We start from the raw sequence: 27,870 nt of genomic DNA, 5'->3' as shown, positions 1-27,870 counted from the left end.
TGCACATGACAGAGAAATTTGCAAGGAGAAAAAGAAGACAGTCCAAGTTGCATTGTAAAACCTAGAGCAAACAGGACTGCAGGAATCAGCCAGCACGCCCTTCGCTGCACTGATGCGGAAAGGGGGCCTCGAGCAGAGCTGTGGAGACACCCCTGGTCAGTGCAGTGAGGCTGGGGCTCTGTGAGTCCCTGAAAGTCTAGGCTCATGGGCCGCTCATTCCGGCCTCTTTAGCAAGATACAAACGTTACTTGATAGGTTCTCAAAAGGGCAAGTAATCGTTAGTTATGTCCGTACATTTTTTTTTTCAGAGATGTCTGTGGAATTATCTCTTTTCTGAATTCCATGCCCTTAATGAAGATGCTCTTTCTGCTTTTGGCAAAATTACTTTGAACCCTGATGCTGTATCACATCATATTACACATATAGAGGCTACATTGTGACTCTTCTAACGAAAGTACATGTATTTTAGAAAGTTTTATGGTGCTTGATATATAACTTGTAATTAAGTATCGGATTTGATCATATTTCTTTAAAAGTTGGGCATCAGGGAATTGATTCATATTATAACCATCCCTTATACCATTGTTTCTATGAGAAATTTGGTCCCCTTCCCAAGAAAAGTACATAATCCATGTCAATGTGGTGAACACTGATGTAATTAATGTATCAGACATGACATTTGTTCATTTATCAGAGAGTCCTTGAGTGATAAGGGAGGCAAAGTCATTGTTCTGGGGTAGCTTTCTTTCTAGTGAGAGAGGGAAGACAATAATGTCTGGCATTGATTTTTATTTTTCTAATTTTTAAAAAAGATTTTATTTATTTATTTGAGAGAGAGAGCGGGGAGTGGTTGCACAGAAGGCGAGGGAGAAGTAGGCTCATTGCTGGCAGGGAGCCCCATGCGGGACTCCGTCTCAGGACTCTAGGATCATGACCTGAGCTGAAGGCAGATGCTTAACCAGCTGAGCCACCCACGCACCCCTCTCTGGAATTGATTTTGAAGTGCAATGAAGAAAAGTAATGCAGGGTAAAGGGATGGAGGGATTAGGGCAGAGGGTTATTTTATATAGGATCACCAAGTAGTCAGGAGGGTCTCTTTGTGGAGGTGAGATGGAGCAGAGGACAGAATGAAGTAAGAGAGTGAATTTCCAGATTTGGAGGAAGAACTCTATTCAGGGCAGAGAAATTGGCCATTGTTAAGGTCTCACAGCAGGTATGGACTTGATGTGGTTGGAGGAACAGCAGGCAGGCCAGCCAGCTCTGGAGAGGAGGGTGAGACACAGCATGACAGCAGGTGAGTTTGGAGCAATAGGCAGGCCTGGGTCAGGTAGGGCCTTACAGGCTGTGGTAGGGAGTTTGGATTTTAGTCCGTGGGTAATGGGTGCTCACTGGAGGGCGCTGTGTGGTGGAGTGTCCTGATCTAGCTGCTGAATGGAGAACTGACGATGGGGAAGCAGTGCGGCAATAGGCATGTAGTTGGTCTGCTGTAGGGGTCGAAGGATATGGTGCTGGTGGCTTGGATGGCTGGTGGCATGGGGTGACGAGCCATGATCAGAATGAAGGTAGAACTGGTGGAAGTTGCTGATGGATTGAATGGAGAGAGAGGGAGGGTGTAAGATGGCTCTTGGGCCTGAGGGTTCAGGTGGCTGATGAAGCCTTTGGTCTGGGGTTGGGGGGTATGCTGCAGGAGGAGCACATTTGGCTGGAGAACGTTGAGAGATCTTGTTACATCTTCTAAACCAGTGGGATGTGAAGTAGACATTTGGATATAAAATTCTGAAGGTTGGCAGGGAGGTTAGGATAGGAGATATGTTTGGGAATCTCTGGCCTCTCAAGACATATAAAACCATGGAACTTGAGTTGAACCCTGAGGAATGAGCAGGCCCATCACTTAGAGACCAGGAAGAGAGGGTAGGAGGAAAGAGAAGAGAGCACATCCCCTCTCCCCATCCAGAGAGAAGAGAGTCTCTCCAGATGGAGAGGTGACTGACTGTGCTGGTACAGCTGAGAGCATTAAGTGCATTGTCAGTTTGGAATTAGTGTCCTCTGGATGACTGCCTGGGTTCTTATGTGCCTGTGAGCCTTTTCTTCTCCCCATTAGACTGGGAACTCACCAAAGCCAGAGGTTAGTTCAATGTTCTCCTACTTGCACTTGGAGCCACTTAAAGCTGTGGCTGAACCATCTAGTGAGGGACATTTCCTTGTAGAAGCTGCTTGTGAAGTTGTCCATCCCTGGGGCAGGCACATGAGCTTTCTGGCTATCAGGAGCCTGGGACATAGCAAAACCAGAGGACCCATAGGATCATAGGAAAGTATAGGAATAGTTTGTGGTTGGGGCACAGAGCTTTAAAGAGATGGGAGGCCATCTTGAGGAGACGGGCCCAGAAGTTGAGAGCCCTCAACAACATAAAGGAGACCCTGCTTGTGAGTTGAGGGGAGATCCTTGGCCCTGCAGAATTTAAACTGGTAATAAGCCTGCAAGTCAAGAGTCTATCCCCTGGAACTATCCTGGAAACCTAATTACTCAGTTTTTCCAGGCGATCCTGATCATGGGGCCTGATAAAGTCCAAGTGTGCTGCTAAAATTATGTTAAGATTAAAGCTCCTTTTATTCATTCAATAGCCATTAAAACCATCACAGATGAATTATTTTTCAAAAGAAAGAAAACTATGCCACAGTTCTGCAACTAACTTATGACCAGATGTGGACATCTTGGGACACCCTGTCATGCTTAAAAATATTGTAAGGAATCTTTAGACAGTAATTTAAAAAGAAGAAAAGGGAAAAGCATTATAATTCAAGAGATTTATTGGTTTATTTTAGAAAAGAATACTAAGTTATACCTTAATATCAGATTCTGAGACCTATGTATACCCAGTTTTGTAGTGGAGAGGGACATGATAATTACGAAATGCAAGAAAGTACCCAAGGGAGAAACCTGTAAAAATCACCAATAGCTTATGGGGCGCCTAGGTGATACAGTCCATTAAGCATCCGATTCCTGGTTTTGGCTCAAGTCATAATCTCAGGGTTGTGAGATCGAGCCCTACCTTGGGCTCCACACTCAGTACGGAGTCTGCTTGAGATTCTCTCTCCCTCTCCCTACCCCTACTCTCAAGTAAATAAATCTTAAAAAAAAAAAAAGATCACTGGTCGCTTAGCTGAATAGTGAAAAGCTTTCTACAAGCTAGAAAGCTCATGAATCCTTGATGTGAACAAGTGGTATGGGGAGCAGGGGGTAGAGATCACATCCCATGGTGTATGAGGCAGCTTTGGAACCACTGACAGCTTCCATATCTACTGGCCTTCCACTAAGCTGCCTGGGGTGAGTTGACATGGTATTTCATAATGTTATCCCCAACTGTGTTCTTTTTTGAGTGCCTGAGGTGAGTCTGGAACACACTGACAGTAGTATCTACCCTTCCTTGCCCCGTTCATCCAGCTGCCTGCCTAGACCTCAGCTTGCTCTCATGGCAACTACAGCAGCTCTAGGCCAGATTTCCCAGAATGAGATCAGTGGTGTTCTTAGCTCTTCTTCTGAACTACGCCAGCTGGCATCCTCCTGACCTTCAGCTGTGCCATGGCCCTCAGGCCAAGCATCCCCACCTTTTGTGGGGTGAGGTGGTTACTATGAGAGGCCCACTGAGTGTTCTCAGTGAAGGGTGAGGCAAGAGTGACAAGCATCCCAGGATGCTTTCTTCAGTGCTTGGGGTCACGCCGGGGGAGTCCTGGTGAAACTAGTGTGTGCCCTGAGGATATCAGAAGGGTTTGGAAACCATACCTGGTTGGAAGGGTGGAAGGATCATGTGTGTCCTTCTGTGGAAGGATAAAGGATAAATGGTGACTGTCTTCAAATATTTGTAGATATGTCTTATAGCAGACTCCAGTTTACTCTGTGTGACCCTCAGGGGCAGAATGGGGTCCAGTTAGGGGGAGGCATGTCACAGCTCAACCCATGATGGAATGGGCTGCTTGTGAGTGTGGGAAATTCTTCCTGCAGGATTTTCTGGAAGATTGCCTTTTGGGATGCCCTGGCTAGGATCTGTCAGTGGCCCCTGGTAGACACCTCCATTTCTATTCTCGACAGGAGCTAGGTGGTAGAGGAGGAGGTTAATGAGGTGTTCTAGGCCTTTCCTAAGAGAGCAGACCCTCCTGAACACAGTGACCCAAACTCCTTCCCTTGCCATCCCTCCCTGTCCCCTTTCTGAGAATTCTCCACTGTTAGACATGCCCAAAGGGGATTTGTACATGGAAATAGCATGTCCTGACTGGGGAATCTGGTCCACTCTCAGGGACTGAAGGAGTCTGACTCGGCTGCAGGCCTGCTCTGTCTCATGGAGAGACCCGCCCGGATCTTGGCTCAGTCCTGCCTCTAACTCTGCTGGTTTGATTTCATCCATCTCCCAGCCTGTAATCGCCAGCCTCCTGGTGTGACTAGGCCCTAGCAAGTGTCCACACCAGGCCTACTGTTGCCCAATTTGGGACAGAACAGTATTCCTATACTGGGTAGTAGGTTGAGTTAGAAGATCTCTGTGGTCTCTTAACTGCATCTGTGGCCCTGTGATTCACTGTTCCCTTGCCAATAGCCTGTGCTTTAAAAAGCAAGTGGGAACAAGTGTTTGGATCCAGTGCTGCTCTGTAAGGAGCTGGGCTCTGATCCCGTGGTCACTCCCTCGTCTTGGGCAGCTCCAATCCTAAGTGGAACAGGTCTGGTCCACATGCAGGTCCAGGGAGGAATTTGGGAAGATGGGGAGGAGTGAGTGGTGGCAAGTAGTTTAATGGCATCTGTTCCACTCAGACAGAAATGTCTTCGTTTGGAAGCTGAAGACTTCCTCAGTATGGTCTCAATTAGCCTGTGTATGTCTTTAAAATAATTACATTTTCATCAAAGTGTTTTAGAGAGTGATGTTTAGCCCTGTGTAAAGGGCACAATCAGGTCCGATCCTGAAATAATGCCTCTGCTACCCCAGATGTCAGGAGGAACTAAAAATACACTCATAAATTGGAGGAATTCTTGGTTTATTGGACCCATCTCCTGTCTCTCTTATCCTCCCTCCAGAAAGTGAGAGGGCGAAGGAGTGAGCCAGAAATCTTTAATTATCCAGTCTGCTGACATTATTTTATCTGCAGCACTGATATTAAATCTCTACAGCATTCCATCTCAGTCCCAGAGTGAAGAGTAACCTCGGCAAACATGGGCCTTTGGCTTTCTGCTGGTTGTGGCCAACGCTCTGTTTTCTCCCCTAACCCTCCCTCCCTCAGACTTCTTAAATTCCAGAGCTTTCTGTGGCACCGGAAATGATCTGTCTGTGGAATGTCCATACTTTAGGAAAGTCCCTGAACTAGGTATCCGAGCTCTACTTCCCCCAACTCATCTCGGCCACTTGTGGTTAGGTTTTGGCATGCGTCCACCATTGGCGAGACCTGGGTTTGGCAGGAGCCTTTTCTCGTGTTTCTATTATTGACATAAATGAAATTTAATCAGTTCCTATCATTGACATCCATGGGGGAGGAAGAGCAAGTCTGGCTAGTTCTCTCCCCCCATTCTTTGTATATAAATTTAATTTTCTCTGTTATATCCTTAACTTTTCTGGCCAGTGAGGTGCATCTTGGATTTCAGTTTGGTTCTCTGGGCTGTGGCCTTTTCACCTGACTTAACGTCTAGACGATCATCTGGTTGACTTAACCCCCAAAGGAGGCCACCGTTTCTGCCACAGGTAGGTTGTGTTTCTGCAGGGCTTCTAGTGTGCCCAGTGCTGGCTGGGGCCTTGAGTCCTCACAGCATCTTGAGGCAAGTACCATCACCATCCTCTCTCGATTTCACAAGCAAGGACCCAAAGATGAAAGAATTTGCTGAAGGTCCAGCAGCAGAGCCGGAGTTAGAAGGCTGGCAGCTGGCTGATTTCACACCAGCTCTGGCCTGCCTGTGGGTCCCCTGCTGTGCATGCGGCCAGGATCCCCACTCACCCACCGGGAAGTGCTCCTATCTTTCTAAAGCCCTGTCCTCCGCAAATTTTTTGCGAGAACTTACTGTGCAGGAAGGACGCTCTATCATGGAGATACAGAGATACAAATGAGGTCACTCACCTTGGCCCATAGTGCTTGTGGCGAGCCCCCACAGAGTTCCCCTGATTAGAGCCAGTGTTGTAGCCAGACCAACCCTCAGCAGCTACCCAACGGAGAACTTAGAAAAGACAAGGTTTGTTACTTATATCTTAGAGGGTACACGGCATGCCTGGGGCCACATAGCAAGGTCATGGGGGAGAGAGAGAGAGAGAGAGCTGGCTTGTGGCTTCCACTCTTCTTGGGGCCAAAGGTGGGGGCTTAAGGCTTCACAGGTTCACTCTTTATTGGTGCCTTTAAAACATAAGAGCAGGAATTCAAGTGTGGGAAGGGAGAAGCAAGCGGTCAAAGGGCCAGTTGTGTAAGTCAACCACAGCTCTCTAAAAAGGGAACCTCATGGGCGGGGCGACTTGGCTCTTCATCTCATGCTGTAGCTGGCCATGCCTGTAGACATCCATCCGAGATGGATGTCTTTGAGGTGGATGCCTGGGCAATCAGAAGCTTAATGTCAGGCAGTTACTGTAGAGTCAGAAAAGCTGACTGTCCAGGTATTTTCGAGAAGGGTGCCTTCATTGTATTCACTGCCGTCTCCAGAGTTAGGACTCACACCAGGCTGGTAGTGAGCTCTCAGAAAAGTATGTGGTGAATGAACGGAACTGCCGATGAAACAAAGCCATGGACATTTTTACAAAGAAGTGAGAGAATATATTCGTGACCACAAAGTATGAAGGGCATGACCTGAGGATTGAAGGACCGTCTTTTAAACTATGCACACTGAGTATGTGAAAAACCACATGCCCTCCTCGGTTTTGTATTTTGTCATAGATTTGTGGGGACTTGGTCTTGGATGGGTGCTCCTGAGCCCGTGTCCTAGGCCCTGCTGGCAAGGCCCCTGAGCAGTGGGGACTCTGAGATTAGAGCAGGATGCAGCTGCATGGGAAAGACTCCCCGTGGTGTTCCAGGGCTGCCCCACTGGCAACATCATGTAGGGGAGGGCAGAAGGCCTGGATGGTTTGCTCGATCACCGCAGTTTTGAACTTCATGACTCCTTGGACTTGGATCCTCTCCTCCCTTGCTCAACACTTGCCTTACTTCCCAAGCCTTGCCTAACTTGGTTGGGTGTCTAAGTGCCCATCCCTCCAAACTGTGCAGGAATCCCTGGGCCTGGCTCCTGCCCGAGCTTTGGCACCAGATCAAGGAGCTCAAGCTCAAACTGGAGCTGAGGAAGCAGAGAAGAATATTTGGGGGGCCATGAGTCAGCCCAGGGAGCAGACTGACATGAATCAGGAGGATTCAGATTCAAGAGCCATAAAAATCTCATGCACTTTGACTCAGTAATTGAAATTCTTGAAGTCTATCTTGGGGCAATAATCTCAAATGAAGGAAAAGTTATGTTCATGAAACTGTGACTTGTGATGTCATCTGTTTTAGTGAAATTGGAAGCAACCTAAATGATAAACAACAGGGGCGTGATTGGGTAAATTATGGTTCATCCACTTGGCAGAGTACTGCACAGTCATTAAAAATGAGCCTCATAAAGAGTGTTCCATAACCAGGAAAAAGTCTGTGGCTTGGCCTGAAGAGAAGCACGAAAATGAAGGCAGTAATGACGCATAAATACGATTGTGTTTTGAAAGGCACCTACATAGGGAGCTCCTGGCTGCCTCAGTCGGTTAAGCATCTGCCTTCAGCTCAGGTTGTGATGCCAGGATCCTGGGATCGAGCCCCACATCAGGCTCTCTCTGTTTCTCCCTCTGTTCATGCTCTCTCTCATTCTCTTGCTCATGCGTCCGCGCTCTCTCTCAAATAAATAAATAAAATCTTCTTAAAAAAAGGTACCTACATAGAAATAGATTGGAAAAACGTTATTTGTGTCAGGAAAAAAGTCATCTGTAACCCTGTGCACGATCAGATCTTCAGCAGATGCTGCTTATGAACAAAAAAAAGCCTGGAATATGGGGCCCAGAGTGAGTTCAAAGTTCATGCAGAGAGTCAGCAATCAAGACCCTGTCTGGGAAGGAGGAAGGAGACCTATGAGAACATGTCCAGACATGACCCAGCATGTGACTAACAAAACGGTTTCCTGGACTGAGGGCAGGTGAAGCATGGATAGGGTGAACATGGCCAGGGAAGACATCTGTGAAGACTTGTCTCACAGGTAGACTGGGAGGTCGTGGAAATACGAGAGCCATCCATCCATCCTGGTTCTTCTGGACCATCCCAGCGTATTAATAACATCCCTTGTCATCATCAAAAAAGTCCTGATTTGGCTAATGTGTTACGTGATCACCCTAGGTGTTGAAAAGGAAGAAGTCCATTCTAGGTTGATGATAATTGCTCAGCTAGTCCCCTTGAGCACTGAAGAGCGAGGGAATTAAGATTCCCTGAAGCCTAGGTAGGTCCAGCCTGATGGACATTATGGGATGGGGATGGAAGAGGCACAGGAGCTTCTTTCGGCAGCATGTCACCTCATCGAAGACAGTCTCAGTCCAGAGGCGTTCCTGACAACGGAGGAGCCAGAGGGATGTAGCTCATTTTGTACATGAACAAACAGATAAATGCCTTAGGAATTGCCTCAGTGAGGAGGTGTCTAGACCTTGGTCCTGCTGTTTGGTGGAGGGATACAAGTGGTGAGTGTGGGGACAAGTTCTTTGACTCGGACTTCAGCAAGAAGTTACGGTTTAGCACCTGGATACTTTTCACTCTTCAGGTAAGACATAGGGAAAATGAAAAGCGTGGCCTCCCTTAAGAGAGAGAGACCTGGCTGTCCGTGCTTGACAGGAGCCTTCAGAGGTCCACCGAGAGAGGACGCCTGAGCAAGCAGGTGCTCATCTCAAAGCCCAGCTTCCCAGAGTGGTCTGGTAGCCTTCTCATGGGGGAGAAAGTACAGTAACACTTTGAAGTCTTAAATGGAAACCAGTACAAATAGGATAGTTCTGGTGTTTTCCATGCCAGTGCGTTTTACCTATGCCCCAGGGAGTAGGTGCCTTCAATAGAGAAGTTCTGCTCTTCACTTGAGCCCAGAAACCAAGAGGGACAAGGCTACTAGACAAACGGAACCCAGCCCGGCGGAGCAGAGTGGATGGCAAGCCTTCTTCATCGTCATGTCCCGCATCTCCCCGCATCAGACCTGGGGCTCAGGGAAGTCCCAGGATCTGCTTTCTCCAAGAAAAGTGTCATCTTGGGTAATGCTAAAACCCCAAACTAAGAGCCAAAACTGATTTTCTGCATTAAGCATTAGTGGTAAAAGCTCCAGATGACAGCATTTCGTTAAATGTTATAAAACTGTTAGGAATGCAGCTTAGTAATCAGAAGTACATTGTTAACTTAATAGCTGTATTTGGTACAGATAAGCACATGGGGAGCTCTGCTTTGGGCCTAACCAGCCATGTCGAGCTGGTTGGCTGCTGTGCCCACTGGATAGAAGCTTACCTAAATTGCTCAGAAGAAAGTGTTGCCACAACTAGAATGGCCATTTGCAGTGATGGCAGACAGCTACTTCTCATCAGAGTCCTGTGCGATCTTGTTCCTAGGGAGGAGAGAACGTTTAACACCCAGTAGATGCTGGGGCTGTGTTCCCCTCTACGCTGATGCTGGGAACAAAGTGGTGCTTTTGTGTTGGCTGAGTGTCCCACATGGGGTGGAGAATTGTTGGGTTCGGAAGTCAAAACCATGGAGGATTTTAGGGCCTGTGAGCAGCCCAGTGCTCCACTACCTGTTTTGTTTCCAACCCCTTGTTCCTGGCCTCTGTGGTTCTATCGTTTTTTGCTAATCTGGCCTCTCCAAGAGGACCCCAAGATCCTGGTCCTCGAGCTCTGTGCTCCCGCAGCTAGTCCTTGGCGGTGGCCCACTAATCTTCCTACTGCTTGCATTTCCTCCTTTGGCAGCTGATGGGGCCTCCTGTGGGGAAGGGCTTTTCCCCCTGCATGTGAGTGTCTCATTTCTGAGACAGGGTTGGGAGGGGCACAGGCTCTCTTCCCCCCTTGGAGATCCTGTTGAATTGACACCTCTGAGCAGAGGTTCCTCTCTCCAGAAGGGCAGTGACAGCTGGCTGTGTTCCCGCTGACACACTGCCAGTCCAAACCTGAGACCGAGGTTCAGAGAGGCCAAGGCTAAGCCAACACCAGCTCCAGACCCACAGGATGCCCCATCAACCTGCAGTGCTCAGGGACTGGAGACTGAGCCCTTCACCCAGAGATTGGCTGCTTCAGTGGGGAAGGAGAGGCAGGGCAGGGGTGGGGAGGGCGTGAGGGAGGGAGATCGTGGGAGCAAATGGAGGCCACTAGCAGAGTGAGGGCAGAAGGAAGGGTGTCTCCTCACTCTTCCTGCAGCATTTCTGTCATCGTATGGGGAGGACATAATGTCTAGAATGCTCTGTTTAACCTCTCACCTTATTTATGCTCGTAATGGCCATCATAGAAACACATAATGGTGGGTATGGAGAGGCTGTGCATTTTGACCCTGTCTTGGGGTTCTTCTCTGCTGGGAGCACAAACTTGATGAACCTGGCTTGATTGGCCCAGATGATCAGCATGTGGCCCCGTTAATGTCGAGGTTCTAAGGAGTCAAGAGGGCATTGCATCGTGTCCACGTACTCTCATCCAGTTGTGGAATAGACTTTGCAGGCAAACATCCGGGGCCTGAGAAGTTGGGATCTGGAAGAAGATTCTTATAGATGTGAACCACAGGAATGAATGAACTTCTGGAATTTCCTTACTTGAGAGGGGTGTGCATGCTTGTGGCTGTGGCTTTTGGCTACTGGGTATACGTTCTGCTGCCTTGTGTACAAGACTTACCTAATGACTAGCAGACTAGCTAATCGCTTCAGAACCCGAAGTGACTGGTGATTTTCACACAAGTTCCCTTCACACATGCATCTAGGTCCCCGAGAAGAGAGGTTAAGGGTAGCTGGCCTGAGCTGCTCTCTGCAGACCAAAGTGGGGGAGGACCCCGCAGGTGCATGGGCTCAGAGAGGGAGATGGGATGTGCACATCAGATTAGAAATTACGGACATCTGTGTAGACAGATAACATACAGCCAAGAGGGATGCTAGAGGTCTTCTAACCCCTGAGAGGTTAGGCTACTTTCCCAAGGGCCACTGTTAGCAGATCCTGTCCCTGAAGTCTGGTGGCTCTAGTCTGAAGCCAGCCCTTCTCTCGGGGCCTTGGTTTTCTTATCTATAGACTGCAAAAGTCAGCAAACGTCCCCTCGTGTCTGTGGCTGTGAGTAATCTAGTGGCAGAGCCAGGGCAAGACACCAGGACCTTGGACTCCAGCCTCCTCCCAGATCCTCCTGTGGCATCTCTCACATCCTGACACTGTTACCAAGGGTTTGAACCTTAGAGCCAGAGAGACCTGGGTTTAAAGCCCACTGATAAGAAGTAGCTGTTAAGTTAGTTAGTTGTTAGTTCTGTGACCTTGAACTTACTGTTCAACTTCTGAGTCTTCTCTTCAAAATGAAAAGAATGCCTGTCTTTAGAGTTGCCTTGGAAATGGAAGTAGGTAAACTCTTCACTACAATAGCTGGCTCCCGGCAAGCATTCAATGGATGAGTTATTTCTGTTTGTAACAATAGATATTGTACCTCACAGTCACCTCATGTGTCTGGACCTGAGGCTCCATTTCTGTGAAACAGGAGGGTCAGTTTGGACCTGTGCTTCTCCCACTTTGCCCTCTGCAAGGGAAGTGGAGAAAGAACACGTGCTCAGGGGTAGGGTCTTGGGGGCGTAGCCTGAAGCAGCTTGTGGAAAGCATCACATTTCTTTGAAGCCCTACATTTATTTGTAAGTCGACTTATAGTTGTCCTTTTATACCATAATGTGAATACATTGGTTGTTTTTTTTTTTTTTTTTAAGATTTTATTTATTTGACACAGAGAGACACACAGTGAGAGAAGGAACACAAGCAGGGGGAGTGGGAGAGGGAGAAGCAGGCTTCCAGCCGAGCAGGACCCTGGGATCATGACCTGAGCCAAAGGCAGATGCCTAACGACTGAGCCTTATTTATTTATTTATTTATTTGAGAGAGAGTTGGGCACATGTCACGTGAGGAAGAGCATGACAGAGGGGAGAGAGGGGCAGACGGGGAGGAGGAGGGAGAGAATCCCAAGCAAACTCCCCACTGAATAAGGAGCCCCAACTGTGGGGCTCGATCCCATGATGCTGAGATCATGACCTGAGTCAAAACCAAGAGTCAGACATTTCACTAACTGAGCTACCCAGGTGCTCCAGAATACATTGGTTTTAATATAAACCCCCAAATCTTTGAGTATAGTTGATGCTCTGGGATAAGATGGCCTCAAGTGTCCCCAAAGGGCACACAGAGGTGCTCCTGTGGGGATGGAGGTGGGATTGCATCGTTTCTAAGATCCCTCCTGCCTCCACCTAGGGTACGTGGTACCCAAGAACGTGAAGGACCCTTGGAGGGCAGTCTCCCCTGGGCCCCTGCCTCTAGTTGGAAGGGGGTGTGTTAGGTAGAGGTGGAAGCAGAAGGGAGGGAGAAGATGTAGCCCTTGCAAATGAGGACGAAGAAGGCTGGAGGAGCAGGGCTGTGTCTGAGCCTGACTTTTGGTCTGTGGGCTGATAGACCTGGCTGGTTTGGGTTGGCAGGCCTCCATCACCCCAGGTAAGTTCCAGGAAACACTAAGCCATTGTTTCTCCTCTGCACCTGGAAGCTGGGCTGGGGATGGGCCCTCCTATCACAGGAGGGCGGGTAAGGGCAAGGGGTGAGCTGCATGTGGAGACATGGGACTTGTCACACTGCCAAGGCATCCTTCTAGCAGTTCTGAGGCAGCACCCAAGGCCAAGGTCTGGGGTTGAGCCCAGCCAATGGGAGGAGAGAGGTGGAGATCCTGGAAAAGAGCAACAGGCTTTGCGGGGACAACACAGATTTCTGGTCTGTGAATGGGAAGAGAGAGCATCTGTGTGTGTGGAAGGGGCGGTGGGGGGCAGAGGGGGGAGGCAGATCTGCAGGTGCTGATCCAGGCCCTGCATAGATTTGCTAGAGATTAGCCAGTATGCCTGGACCCTCTCTCAGGCATGAGGGATTGAAATGAAGTCACCATTTGTTTAGGACAAATATAAAAGGGCTTTCCCTGGCCAAGGAATTGCCTACATTAGTCATATTTGTACCCATCAGATAGCATTCTGATAAATCTCAGAGAACATCACCAAAGTTGTTACAATGGCAATTTCCTGTTGGGCATGGTATTCATTATGATAATAAGATTTAACCTATTTTGACGAATTCCTCCCGAGCATGTTCCCACATAGAGCTAGGATTTGGAGTTAAGAAGGATTGGATTCTCCTCCTGTTTTATTAGCTATTTGACCTCAGACACGTCACTTGGTCTTAGTCCCAGCAATAAATGGGGTTAGAACATACCTCAGCGTGTGGCGAAGTGGAGGTGGGGTGGGATTGGAAGAGCATTTTGTAAGTCGTCAGTAGCTTAATGTTAATTCTCAACAAAAACCCTTTTGGCAGCATCAGCGAAGAGCATTGCTATCCTCGACACGCCCGTGCAACTGAGTCTCCATCAGTTTGAAGACTGTAACTCTCTAAACTTCTCTTAACTCAAACCATCCTTTGTAACTCAAAAACGGCCCTTTTTCAGATGCATTTCATTGCTTTCAGGCATGCATGATCATCTCCTCTCTCTACTTCTGGCACATCTCTATACTGTGGGGCTCAACTGCCCTGCAGGCCCTGGGCCGGGCCACACAAACCTCGGAGATCCCCGTGCCCGTCTGTGCGGATACCTGTGTGGCCCCAGTTTCTTCATCTGTAAAATAAGAGGAAAGGGAGTTGGACTAGATGATTTAGGTCCCCTTCCAGCCCTCACGTTCGGCGATCAAGAATTTGGGAGGGTGAGAGCAATGCAATTGTCTACAGGGAACTGAAACACACAAGTCAACACTCGGAAACGTAAATTAGTAATCCGCTGTTTGCAGCAGGGCAGTACTTACAGCAATATCTAAATGAATTAGAACATTGAAGTGAAATGTGATACCTCTTATTCTTCATAATAATTGACTATCAATTGATAAAGAATGGTCGACTATTTAATAATCATTACCGAGGGAGGGATTGTGTGCCTGACATCGTTAGAAGTTTCTTTGTGTGTTACAGTTACCATATATTGGGTATTCCAAGTATTTACTCTGGGTTAGATATTGGAAGTGGCTTCTAATCCCCACAGAGCCCCACAAAACAGATGTACAGACAGGGAAATTGAGGTTTAGAGAGCTTAAGTAAATCACCCAAGGTCATTCAGCTACTAAGTACCAGAGGCAGGTTCAAGTGCAGCCATTTTGGTCTGACTACAGAGCCTGCGATGGGCCCCCTCGCCGATGTCCATTGGCTGGCTGTCACCCCTAACTTTCTCTTAAATTGCCAATTTGTTGTTATTCTCATCCTAGGACTGGCAATTACCCCAGCTGTGTTTTTGATACAGTACTGGGCCTGACCCCAGAGGAGGAATTGGTCCTTTCTTTCTAGCCGCATCGGCCAGCCTGAAATCTTCACGGGGAAAACCCAGCTGGCTTTAGCACCGTCCCGCCTCCGGCGTGTTGGAGACACCCAGCCTTGGCTCCCTCCTCGTTCTGCCTCTCTCGCACCTGCCCTCTTGTCTCGGTGCTAGTCAAGGGTGGAAGGAACCCTAGAAATCTGTAACAGTTTGCCAGGCCTTTGACTTCAGCCAGAGGAGACAGATTGTGTTGGTGGGAGTAATTAGAAACCAGCTGCAAACTTGGATTTCACATCGGGGCCCATGGGAGCTGACACATCAGGTTGGCCCGTGCCTCATTTTCCTGTGCTGTGTCACAAGGGAGAGGATTTGCAAGAGGAGCGTCCCCAGGCCTCTCAGTCAGTGAAGTCTGAGCCAAGGACGCACATGCCAGAGGCAGATGGACGACGGCCTTGCCCCCGGGGCCCCAGGAGTTCCTGCAGGGGCTGTGGACCGCTCAAGGCTGGAGTGAGTCTTCCTTCAGACTCTGCCTTGGTTCTCGTCAGCCCTCTGCATCTCCACAGCCCCACCTGTCGGTGGGCCTTCCTGCTGCCCCGCTCCTTGGAAGACACCGTTCCAGCCCGGTGCCTGAGGCTCGAGCGTGGAAAGGCAGGAACCCACAAAGGGGTCCTCCTCATTCTGTCTCCTTACATCAGTCTCTCCTCCACTCAGCCTGAAGTTGATCCAGCCACAGAGCTATTTTCCCAGGGGGAATGATTTAGGGGATGCTGGATCCCCGAAACTGTGTGCAGAGTGCAGGGGCCATGTTCAGCAGCCAGGCCTGGGTGAGTTCTGTTCATCCTTCGTGTGCATCCGTGTTTTTAGAACCTAAGTCCTTAGGCCTGTCCCTTTAGCTCATTGCCACACTCCAGCTCCCTGCAGAAAGCAGAGTGGGTAGCATGTGCTTCAGGCAGACGCAGAAAGAAGGGATGGGACATGCCAGTCTGGTGTTAGAGAAGCTGTTCAGAGCCCCCTCTGGGGCTGGGAGTGGTCAGCAGTGTCATGAGGCTCACTTCCTTCCTGGGCCTTCTTTTCCAGAGCTTTCGTAGGCTTCTCTGAAGAGCAGGAGAGGAGGGGCAGGCAGACTCATGGTACAGAGTGGTGACCTTTCCTTTACTCCTTGTACCTCTCCTTTCTAGATCTTCTCTCTTCCCTATGTCGTGAAGTTACTAAATGTCGGCTGGACTGAGGTGGGGGGCGGGGGAAGAATAAAGTAGTAGAAAGAAAAGGAATATGTTCCATTTACTTTATGAATGATATGCCCCCACACTCTGCCCATTAATTTTGCTGTTAATATTTGCCCTTCTAAGGCATTCAGTGAGCTAAGTCACCTTAAGTACGCCAGGAATACTGCTGACGCCTAATGCACACTCACTAAATAGTAGCTATTATTGGTTCCCTCTTTTTCCTCCTTTTTCCCCTGGGGTTTCCTCTCAGTATTTTCAGCCCCAGTTTCTCTCTGGACAGACTTCATGGAATCAAAGGCTCAGCTTGGGAGTCGGCCAAAGGCTGCTAAGCTGGAATGATCACTTAGTGCCGACGCTTAGCATTGGCTCTGTCTCTGTCCTCATGGCAGGGGCTGGTGTGCCTTGTTGACAGGTGTGTCTGTCTGATTCGGCCGCCCAGCCTATGAAGCCCCACATGGTGGGCTGGGAACAGAAGTTTCTTTCCTCCTCCCCCTGGTGTCTTGCATCGTGTTCCTGCTCTGGGCTTGGATCGCTCTGCTGAACCTTTCCCACCTGCCCAGATGTCCTGTAGAGGCTAGAGACACAGGTGTCCCCAGGCAGGAAGTGTCCAGAGAGACCCATCAGGCCCCACAGAAAGAGGACCGTAAAGAGAGAAGGGCAGTGACTTTCTTAAGATAGCATGGCTGGCCAGGACGCAGCCACAGTGAGTACCAGGGTTGCTGACTGTCTCTCTGATGCCATTTTACCCTCCGGTGGCCCCCACTGGGGCCACGGTTGCCTCTTTCCTCTGAACTTCTGAGAGAGATCTTAAAACAACAGTGATGTTAACCACAGCAGCTGCTGCAGATTGAGTACTCACTCTTGCCAGAGAATGGGCTGGGCTGCCTTTCATACACATTGCCAACCCTCATGGCAGCCTCATAGGTAGTGGGGTATTAGCAGGAGCCCCGTTTTACACCTACGTAAACTAAGACTTTCAGAGGTTTTTATGTGGCTCAGGCCACACAGTTTAGTGGGGGAGAATGTAACATCTGACTGTTGAGCGCTCTGTTCCTCTCTGTGAGGCATCCTGGGGATGGGAACCCGGAGCATGGTTTCTGTTCCCCGAGGCGATTTTCGGCGCCCCCACAGACTGAAGGTGATGGGGGCCACCCCTACAGGAGTATCATTCCTGGGGTTTAAAAAACTCGGCTCAGTTGGTGTGATTTAACAGAATGGAGAGAGGAGCCATGGTGTTTGAGAAGGGGATGGTTGGATTAACAGACTGGGGATCCCAGATTTACTTCTGTAGCAATAATTCCTAGTAACAAAATGAATGAACCTTAGGATTATTGCTAATTGTGATGGAAATGTGCTTTTTGCTAATTTAGTTATAATCAGGGTTTCTGGTTCTGGCTTTGATTTTTTTTTTTTTTTTTTTTTTTTATTTTTTTTTAGGTTTTTTTTTTATTTTTCTTTTTTTTTTTGGTTTTTTTTTTTTAGTCTTTTTTTTGCATGTGGCTTTTATTGCAAAAAGCTTCTTTCAGCCTGTACTCATTAAATCCCAAATTAAGCAAGAATCCCAACAGGAAGAGAGCAGCTCCAGGAGACCAGGCCTCTCTCATTCACACTGTGTGTGCGGTTGGGTGTGTTGATTTGATTTGATCTCTGTGTGTGTGAGTGTGTGCATATATGTCAGTGTCCTCTGACATATATGCACATATGCATATATGTGGGCACTTGGAGTAGGATTGCTGAGCCGGCATCCTCCTCCTGCCCGTGGTCTGCCCGTGGTCTGCTGTTCTGCTGATGTGGCCGGGCTGACGTGGGCAGCTCATCTGCCTGCAGAAAACCCAGTCCCTCCTTTAATGTGCTTTTCTAGAGGAAAGGCCCAGGAAGCCCAGGGGACAGCCACCTGGCTTGGGGCTCAGGGCAGAAATCAGCTGGAGGGGACAGAGGGGGCTGTCTTCGAGTGCTTTCACTTGGGAAGCCAGGGACCTGGACCCGAGTCACCTGGAAATGCCAGCAGGAAACTCAGTCCATCCAGGGCACCAAGACTGAAACATCCTCACGCCCATTTCATACATTGGAAGACTGAGAAGCAGCGTTCAAAGGATGCATGAATCACATGCCTGGTTTATTTTTACTTTTATTTTTATTTATTTATTTAAAGTGACATTTTATTCTTTTTTTTTTTTTAAAGATTTTATTTATTATTTGACAGAGAGAGACACAGCGAGAGAGGGAGCACACGCAGGGGGAGTGGGAGAGGGAGAAGCAGGGTTCCCGTTGAGCAGGGAGCCCAATGTGGGGCTCGATCCCAGGACCCTGGGATCATGACCTGAGCCGAAGGCAGATGCTTAATGACTGAGCCACCCAGGTGCCCCTATTTTTATTCTGGTTTAAAGCCAGACTGGCACCCATGTGTCTGGAGCCAAATTCCTAGGCTGCAAAGGGGTGGATTTTTTTTTTATTGGCAGGACCTGTTCACCTGCTTCTTGCCTTACATCCTCTCTCTAATGTTCTCAGAATTCCCGATATGATAAAGTTAAGTGGTGTCCTCATTCGGAAGAGATTTTTTTTCAATACCTTTTTAACCCAACTTTCTACTCATTCATGTATCCCCACAAGTATTTGTTGAGAACTTATCATGTGTCCATTAGTATTGTCGGCACTGGGGATACAGCAGTTAGTGAAACATGCGGGAGTTTGTGTTCCAGTGGGGGAGACGGATGTTAATCATAGAACCACACAACTCCGTGACTTTCAGCTGTGAGCTGTGGGACAAAGAGGGATAGGGGATTTGGTGTGTGCTGCTAACATGGAACTAGCCTAATCTTTGTGGGACCAGAGGTCTGTGTGCAGCATTTCCACTCAGCCGTTTTGGATTTGGGTAGATGTGTTGTTTTGTTTTGGATTTATTTATGTATTTGAGAGAGAGAGAGGGTGGGGGAGGGAGGGGCAGAGGGAGAGGGTCTCAAGCTGGCTCATAGTGGAGCACAGAGCCTGATGCAAGGCTCCATCTCACAACCCTGAGATCCTGACCTGAACTGGAACCAAGAGCCCAATGCTTAACTGACTGAGCCACCCAGGCATCCCTGTTTTTGCTCCTGAGCCCAAGTATTCAATTTAAAAATTGTTCTCAAGCTCTGGTCCATATTGCTGATCTTTCAGGGATGTATTTTAACACACTAGCTGTGTTTAGCATGTTAGCTGTTCCTACTTGCTTGGTGTAACCCACAGGTTTGATAGACATGCCTCCCATGTTTTTGACCACATGGTTGTCCTTAGTTCTATCCAATTCAGAAGGACTCTCCAGTCCTGTTATGCCACCAGAGATCTCCGTCAAGAAGACTTAGATCCGAATTTAACACCATTCCTCAGTGGTGAATAGAGTTGTTTTTTGGATTTATTTCTTCCTTTCTTAGCCATAAGATTTTCAAGAATCTACCACGTCTTCCAGAGGTCTGGGTTTATATTCTGTCTTGGCCAAGGACTTAATTGACTTAAAGTCGTTCTCTTCATCAGTATCTGTTTCAGCTTCGTATCTCTCAGGTACACATTTGTTTAACCGTTCTCTTTGGAAGAAAAGGTAGAACCAAATTGGATACCGATTCACCCTCCTTCTCACCCATTCCTCAAAGTCACACTCCATTACTCTTATAAAACCACTTTTCGCTTTCTAGTTGTAGATTGTTAGGAGGACAGACATGAGAGCAGATGGTGAAGGGATGAGAGGGGATGGGTTAACGCAACAGTTCTCAAAGTGTGTCCCCAGGGGATCCTTGGAGTCTCTGAGACTCTTTTAAGAGCCCAGAGGTCCAAATCATCTTTGTAATAAGTTGACATTCACCTTTTTCAATCTCTTTCTTTCTCCAGTGGAGTTTCCCAGCAGCTGCAAATGCAGTGATAATCACAGTAGACTGAATGTGGAAGCAGATATGAAAATCTAGCTGTCTTCTATTAGCCAGACATTAAAGAAATTTACAAAAGTGTACAATTCTTACTAAGCTTTCTTTTTTGTTTTGGAAAATACATTTTTTCTTTTAAAAGTGTTATTTATGTTAACAAACAATGGCTTATTATTGATGTTTTTGAATGAATTATTGGGTTTAATTTTGAGTACAGTAAATATTGTTAGCAATAACGCATAAACAAAAACTCTTTGATATCCTCACTAGTTTAGAGGAGCATAAAGGGGCTCTGCGACCAGAAATTTGAGAACTTCTAAGCTAGAGAGTAAAGGGTCCCCCAGGTCTTAGAAGAATGAATACCAGTTTCTCAAGGATCAGGCAGAGCCCCGTGGAAAAGCTTAAAAGTCAAGTCATTCCTGATTCAGACATGTACAGTTTGTCCCATGGTGTGAGTTGCCACAGCAAGAGAGATCCCTTTGGAACTACAGAAATCCTTTTCTTCCCCGGAGGAGAAGGACTGGGCTGGGCGTCACGGTGCTACCATACTTTAGAGGTATGCACCAAGGACCCTTCCTGAAGCTCCCCGGGGGTCAGAAGGAGCCCTGCTGGGTCCTGTGCGCAACCTGAATGCTTGGTACCTGGTTCAGATCGTAGCCCAGATTCCTTAAGACAGTTGCGGCACGGGAGTTCCCCATCCTCTGTTCTCATCCCTCCCACTGCAGGGATCATAAGCTGGGCTTCTTTAGCTGAAGGAAAAAAGGGCAGGGTCTCAGGAGGCACATATCCCATGAGCCCTGTGTGGTAATCCCATGCCAGATGTGCCAAGGGGTGAGTGACGTTCCAGGCCAGATGTGGAGCTGGGGGTGTGCCCAGCCCCTCCAGGGGTTCAGCTCTCTGCTTGACAGCGTCCTCCCTTTGCTCCGCACTGAGATTGGCCTCGGCAACCCCAAACGAGGAAAAACCTGTGAGCTTCCACTCCTGGTCTCGGCGGGACTCCATGGAGAGAGCCTCTACAGCTGGCAGCCAGGGGTTTCAAAGGTCACCCCAGCTGGGCGGATTAGAACAACAGAGCTCCCTGACTGAGTGAAATTGGCTGCCCGGCAGAAGGCAAGTTGCAACATCTGCGAGCAGAGTCAGGCAGACGCCCCTTAACTTTGCAGTCTAGCCCTGGGCTCCACCGCGTCCCTGGCTCTCCTTTGTGGTCTTCCTCCTCTGACGGACGGACGTTGGACAGGATTCTCTGCAGTCCAGAGGTAAAGCGTGGCTGCCCGGGTGTCCCGACTCATGGGAGAGCTGCCCGGGGAAGAGGCCAGGGTAAGGCACATCGGTTCTTGGGCGTATGGTTCTGCCCCACAGCTTGCCCCGGTGGGTCACAGCTAGGCCACCTGGCACAGCCCGCGGCCAAGGAGCTGCTCACTCGGGCAGTAGGCACTGTCAGGGAATGGGTCAGGATCTGAGCGCAGCACAGAGAGAAGATGAAGGTGGAAGAGCAGAGCTGTCATTGCCTGGGGCCCTTGCGCCTGGGTGGTTTGCTGCGTCCTCGGCCTGTGGGGAGGTGGGAGGTGGGTTCATGGCTGGCTGCCAGTGGAGAGCCTGCTGGGAGCCCAGCCCTAGCGGGAAGGCGGGTGATTTCCAGGATGCCTTGCTTGCAGGGTCAGGTGCTTAAAGACTACGATCATTTTAAATGAGTGTACTTTGGGAAGGAAAGAGGACAGCTGGTTTCTCTAAACTTGTTCTGCCATCCCTAATTTTTAACATTTCTTTTGAGTCTTTTTGCCTCAGAGTTCACCGTCTTTTGGCCACAGTTGAAAATGTTCTTTTCTGGGTTCAAGAAACAATTTAAAATGCTTTTGATCAAATTAAGGTCAAGTTAACTTAGGGCTGCTTTGGATGATTAACAAATTATGTTACTTGCGAAAACCTTATTTGGAGGTGAGCTTTGGCCCGAGCATTGTCTGTAGAGGGCTGCTTCCAGCTCTCTTGGACCTCCGTCTTCCATTTTTTTCTCCTTTTAATTCTCCGTCCTTTGATCTGCATTTAACTGGTATTGATTGAATGAACCGCCAAGCTGCGTGTGTTTCCAGCCACTGAGCCCGGCTCTGCCAGTAGAGAAATTACGGCGAAAGATACCTCGCCCCTCTCGTGTTCTTGACTGGAATGTGGTCATCAGGCTGGACAAGAGATTAGAAGGGAATAAGGATGGTTTGGTTTGATTTATTGTTACTATTATTATTTTACAGATTTTATTTTTTAGTAATCTCTACACCCAATATGGGGGTTTGAACTCGTAACCCCAGCATCAAGAGTCACACGCTCCACTTACTGAGCCAGTCAGGCACCCCTAATTTATTATTATTTTTTGACAAACATCTCAGTTATGTCAGTAACCATTACTTGCCAGTGTGGATGGATTCTGTTTATGCTGCTGATGGCAGTGGGCGGGGCGATGGGCTGAGCAAAGCTGTTTGGTGTCTCTGGCCAGCCTGGGCCTGGGCTTTGGTCCTGCTCGCCTGATAGTTAACTTACTACCCCCGAAACCACCTTGTGGGGGACTGGATGTCTCCTGGCTGGATTGACTTGCCTGTTCCTTTTCTACCCGTGAAGCCAGACCTCCCCTGAGGGTAGATGACTTCTGTTTTTTGTATTCTTGAAGCCAAGTACTTTCCCTTTGATGCTAGCTAGCATCCAGGACCTTTGGGAGATTTAGACAGACCTCAGATGATCTTGGATGGGGGTGGTATGCAGAGAGGGTCCTGAGGCTGATGTCGCTACTTCTAGTTTTCGGCTCCCCAGAAAGCAGAGGGGGAAGAGTCTTGTGTCTTTCAAACCCAAGTCTAAGGGCAGAAGCGGAGGCCCATTGCCTCTCCCCCATCCTCTGTGAAACTCCTAAGCCTCCGCCTGTTTTATCTCCCTTGACTGGGGACAGTAGGAAATGCCTCTAGGAGGCCTACAGGGTAGGACAGGGGTCAGACTTTGTTTTGGTTTCTACTTCTTAGCTCTGTGACCTTGGACAGGTGTTATCTCTGAGCTTCAGTGTTGTCATTTGTGAGAGGAGCATAGTCAGAAATGCCTTGCAGGACTGTGGGGACTGCCCTCAGTCAGTTGTGCTGCTATAACAGACGCCACGGTGCTGAGGGAGGCTGCTGTGGGCCTCAGGCCTGCCTTCCCTGCCTCCTCACGGAGTTCGGCCATCTGCTTCTCACTGCTGGTCACAGTAATTCCGTTCAGATCCCCTTGCCCTGAAGGTGATGGGGCTGAACTGGGCTCCTTGCTGTCCTCGGTGAAGAGGGCCTGTGTCCTCCTGCAGGGTGGGGAGACCAGCTTCTCTTTGGGAATGGAATGATGACAGTGTTGATTGGCTACTACTGATTGAACCCCTTTCACGCTGTGTTGTGTATTTTGTATGGGTTCTCACTCAGATCCTCCCTGCAGCCTTCTGAGGCTGAGGTTATCACCCCCATTTTACAGAAAAGGAAACCGAGGCCAAGAGACTGGAAGTACCTTGTGGCTCATGGCTGGATCTGTGGCAGGGTCTGAGCCTCATGTTTCCTGCCCTCACTCTGAGCCCACCCCGTGCTGAGTGTCTCTATGGCACTGGAGGAGGCCAAAGGGAGCAGAGTTCCCTCGAGGGTATGGTCCTGGCCGTTCTGCAGGATTTGAGAACCCCATTCCTTCCCTACTACCAGGCTACCACACTTGCCACACACATATGATTATTCACTGCTGCATCTCAAACATCTAGCCTGGCATATGATCAGTGTTCAAGAAATCTATTTTAATTGAGTGAATGAGTGTATCCTGATTTTTTCCATTAAAATATCATGATGGGGACGCCTGGGTGGCTCTGTTGGTTGGACGACGGCCTTCGGCTCAGGTCACAATCCCGGAGATCGAGTCCCGCATCAGGCTCCCGGCTCCATGGGGAGTCTGCTTCTCCCTCTGACCTTCTCCTCGCTCATGCTCTCTCTCAGTGTCTCTCTCTCAAATAAATAAAATCTTCAAAAAAAAAATAAAATAATCATGATGACTTTAAAATGATTGTGCAAACATACACAAACACATACACATAAACCAGTAATCGAAATATGGCAAGATGATAATTGTTGGAGTTGGGCAATGGATACTTAAGGTGCTTGTTTTATCATTCTTTCTGTTTTTCTGTATGTTTGAAATTTTCCATAATAAGATTTATTTTGAATTTAAAATTTCTATATCAATTCCTATCATTATTCTCCTTGTAAACATACACTTGAATAGCTCCACTGTGTTCCACTAGTTCTCACTGTTAGACACTTGGCTGGGCCTTTCTTTCTGTTTCTACTTCCTAGGATTATTTTTCTATTTCTTTTGCTATAAATAATGTGATTAGCCTCCTTAGATATAAATTTTATGCTGCATCTCTGATTTCTCCCCTAAATAATACATTGCTGGGGCACCTGGGTGGCTCAGTCAGTTGAGTGTCTGCCTTTGGCTCAGGTCATGATCCCAGGGTCCTGGGATCGAGTCCCACATCAGTCTCCTTGCTCAGCAGGGAGCTTACTTCTCCCTCTCCCTCCATGCTCCCCCCTGCTCATTCTCTTTCTCTTCCTCAAATTTAAAAAAAAAAAAAATTGCTAAATGTAGGATTTCTGGGAGGAGAGATGGATTTTTTTTCCCAGAATCTCTTTGCCAAATTGCTTTCCAGAGAGATCACACCAACTGATATGCACCCAACCCCCAGGCAAGCATGCCACCTTACCACAGTCTTACTGACATTTTATGTTATCTTTTTAAATCAGTGTGGTCAGTTTTTTAGAAAAGATAATGGCTTGTTCTGACTTTGTACTCTCGGATTCTCACGAAGTCCCGGCCATGTCCCTTTGTTTAGAGGCCATTCGTCAGTCTTCGGTGAACTGCTCTAGCCATGGCCTCTGTGCATCTATCTGCGGGGCTGTTTCCTTCTTAGTTGTGAAGTATTCTCGTCCTTTGTTTTTGCTGCAAACGCTTTATCCCATCCATCTTTCAGTGCTGTTGATAGTATGTTTTGACCTGCAGAAAACCTCAGTTTTACATGTAAATGTGCAGGCTCCCTCGCTGGCTCCTCTGCCCTCACAACCCTTTGCCACCAGCCAGCTCTGACTGTTTACAGGAGGCAGGAGGGCCCCTGGTTAGGAATAGGAGCTCTGGCGCTGGCTGCCTGGGTTCAAGTGCCAGTTCTGGCCCCTACTAAATGCCGTGACCTTGACCAAATTTCTTAATCTTGCTGTGACTGATCCATAAAATGGGGATGATGAGATTAACTGTCTCCTAATGTTTATATGAGGAGCAAATGAGCTGTTGTTTACACGTGCTTAGAATAGTTCCTGGGGAATAGGAAGTTCTACAGAAGTTTTGCTTATATTGTTATCTACTGCTGTGAACCTGTGAGTCTTCTCACTTGGAAAAGATTTTGCTTGCATGGCTAATACCTTACCAGCCAAAGAGAAATCTGGGTTTGTCAGACAGAGGCATACCCTGTTACAAAACAGACTAATTGCATGCCCCTGACACCACTGTTGCACTGTGAGTAAGACGTGGTCCCTAGTCTTGAGGTGGTCCAGCCTCCCAAGTGGTGGCTGTGGGTGTCCACTGACTGTCTGGGATCTGACCACCCGGCTTCTCTCATCTCTGCGTCTGTTCCCAGCCTTGACCTCCCTATGAGACTCTGGCTTTCATTAGCAGAGAAGGGATTTGTTGGAAAGTTGGGGAAGGAGGAGCTTCCCAAATGCACCGGGAATGCTGGCCATGCACAGGGATGAGGGCGGCACTTTGTCTCGTCTGACCTGGTCTTCCTTCCTGTTTGCAGACCATGGGGGATGTGAAGCTGGCTGCCTCAACACAGGTTTCTAAAGCTTCCATCAGTGTGGATCACTCGAGAGCCGGTTCCGTGCCCCTGACCGACGCCCCTGCTTTCATTGTGCCCCCTCGGAACCTCTGCATCAGAGAAGGAGCCACCGCCAAGTTCGAAGGGAGGGTAAGAAGCATGGCCGGAGGGGAGGTCTGGAGAGGAGATGGGGCAGGGTCATCCCTGCTTTGGCACCCCTTTCCCTGGCAGGCTGGATCTTGTGGAAGCCTGGTTTTCTTCGGACCTACACATAGAGGGACTATCTATCAGTTTCCCTGACTTGTTTGGTTTATGGTGACTTTGGTCAGTGTTGGAGAACTTGGGGGTGGAACAGGGCTGTTAACATAGGTCATGTTCTGGGTAAGTGCTGTCTAATTGTAGAAGATGACACGGTCTGGTGGCAGGTTGGGTGGACATATGTGCCCTCCAATCTGGACAGCTGAGAACACACTGTCATTTTTCTTTCACTTCCACCCTCCAAGGAGCGTATCATCAACTAGCCCTCTCGTGTATCCCCCTTGGCATATTCAGAGTAGTGCAGTGGGAGGTGGGACCCCTTGTCCATTCAGTCACTCGAGCTAACGAATACTAGTCTTGTGCTCTTACCCAGCCTCCATTTCTTCTTCTGCAAATTGGGCCTGGTGATCCCTTGTCTACCTCATGCTAGAAAGGAGGAGAGGAAGACAGGGACATGGAAGAACAGCTGTAAGAATACTGAGGTTAGGCCCACGTGGAGAGGCTTGTTGCGAGCTGCTGTTCAGGTTACCGGGAAGTCACGTCGTCAGCTTGACGTGGAGAGGCACTTGGACGTGAAGGACATTTGCGAGTATTATTTGTCCGGGGGTATACATGGGGGACCTACCCTAGGAAGCACTATAGAGGCTAGGTGGTGTTATGAATCTACAGTTGAAGAGCAGGCCCCTGCCCGAGTACAGAAGCAAGGGCTCAAGCACACCCCTCATCCAAGATGGCGCTGGGCCTTGCCTTTGTTGAAGCACCCGGTTTGGCCTTGTGTGGGATGGCCCTCGCCATCAGGAGAGTGCAGGGCCTCACTGTGGTACATGCTCCACATGGTCCTGTAGTGAGGGCTGTTGGCCAGCAGGGCTGACGTAACAGTCCTTGTCACACCTTCCCCCAGAAGAAGATGGTGGGGAATGTTGGTAACGCTGCTGAGGGGTCTCTGTCCTCTTTTAGGGCCCTGCCAGAATGAGGGCTCCTTTCTGTTGCCCTGACTATGGTCCCACATTCCTGCAGCTGGCAGGAAAGGAGCAGCAGAAAAATTCCTGAGGACTTAGAAATGGCTTACACCATGGGAAGGAGTGGCCTAGTGATACAGGCTGTGGTTTGGATGCACACTAAGAAGACTGCTGAGGGAGAGAAGCCAGCCCATAAGGTCACACACTGAATGTCTCCATGGGTATGAGATGTCCAGAGCAGGCAAAGCTATCGTAGATTTGTGGTTGCAGGGCCAGGGAGGAGGCATGGGGCCTGACCACTAATGGCTGGAGGGCTCCCCCTGGGGATGATGGAGATGTTCTGGAATGAGATGGTGACGGTGGCCGGACCACTCTGTGAAGGTGTTATACAACACTGACTTTATACTTAAAAGATAAAATATAAAAAATGAACTTGAAAAATGGCTTAGCAAAACTGATCTCATCTCCAGTACCTTCCCTCCTGCCCTACTGTCTTGGGGAGATGAACTCCATCTCGAATTCTGGCAGACATGGGGAGGAATAGAGGACTTAGCTTCCTCTGTAGCATGGTGCTGCTTCTGCTTCCTTTGCTGCCTTTGGAGGTCACGAAGGGACCATGCCCTTGAGTTATTTGCTCTGGAATCTTGTAGAATGAGCGTTGGCCCAGGCATCAGCACACTGAGCTCTCTGTAGCTCGGCCACCCTCCCAGTGGCTTCACACCTTCCATGGACCTGGGTTTACTTCTCTGAGAAGACACAACTCATGGCTTCTGTATTTCTGGCCTTTGGGAATGTGAAAAGGAAGAGGCTGTCCTCGAAAGTGCTCTTAAACGAGCATGCCACAAGTGTGTGTGATCACCATAAGCAAAGGGCACAGAAAGTTGTTTTGCATTAGGGAAGAGCCATCTCAGAAGGTTCCAGAATGAGGACACTGGTTGTTTTGCTACCAGAGATGCGGTTGAACAGAAAGTGTTCCTGATCTGATGCCCTCAGAGGAGAGAGGAGTAAGGTGGTGTTCACCTGGAGGGCTTTGAGTGGAAGTTGCTGTTATAAAAGACTGAGCTTTGAACAGGGTTACCCACTGACTCTAGCCAGCAGTTCTCTGCCTCCGATGCTTGGTACCCTTCACTGCTGCAACACTTGACCCTGCCTGCAGCAGACCCATC

The 27,870-nt window shown here is 48.7% G+C and overlaps 1 protein-coding gene across 4 annotated transcripts in view; it reads left to right on the top strand.

Annotated features, from left to right (window-relative positions):
- Positions 1-27,870, top strand: part of MYLK (myosin light chain kinase) — a 265,356-nt gene that overhangs the window by 64,274 nt on the left and 173,212 nt on the right. For 2 of the 4 annotated variants that reach the window (XM_059391084.1, XM_059391083.1), the window contains exons 1-2: positions 20,938-20,959; positions 25,470-25,637. In XM_059391084.1, the coding sequence (XP_059247067.1) occupies positions 25,473-25,637 (165 nt within the window). In that variant the 5' untranslated portion in view covers positions 20,938-20,959; positions 25,470-25,472. Of the gene's footprint in view, positions 1-20,879; positions 20,899-20,937; positions 20,960-25,469; positions 25,638-27,870 lie in introns of those variants that run through there. The other 2 variants (XM_059391086.1, XM_059391085.1) reach the window with 2 other exon arrangements.

Source organism: Mustela nigripes, chromosome 2, assembly GCF_022355385.1.
Source record: "Mustela nigripes isolate SB6536 chromosome 2, MUSNIG.SB6536, whole genome shotgun sequence".
Taxonomy (NCBI): domain Eukaryota; kingdom Metazoa; phylum Chordata; class Mammalia; order Carnivora; family Mustelidae; genus Mustela; species Mustela nigripes.
Note: the sequence above shows the minus strand (reverse complement) of the source record. Positions and strands in the feature narration are given on the sequence as shown.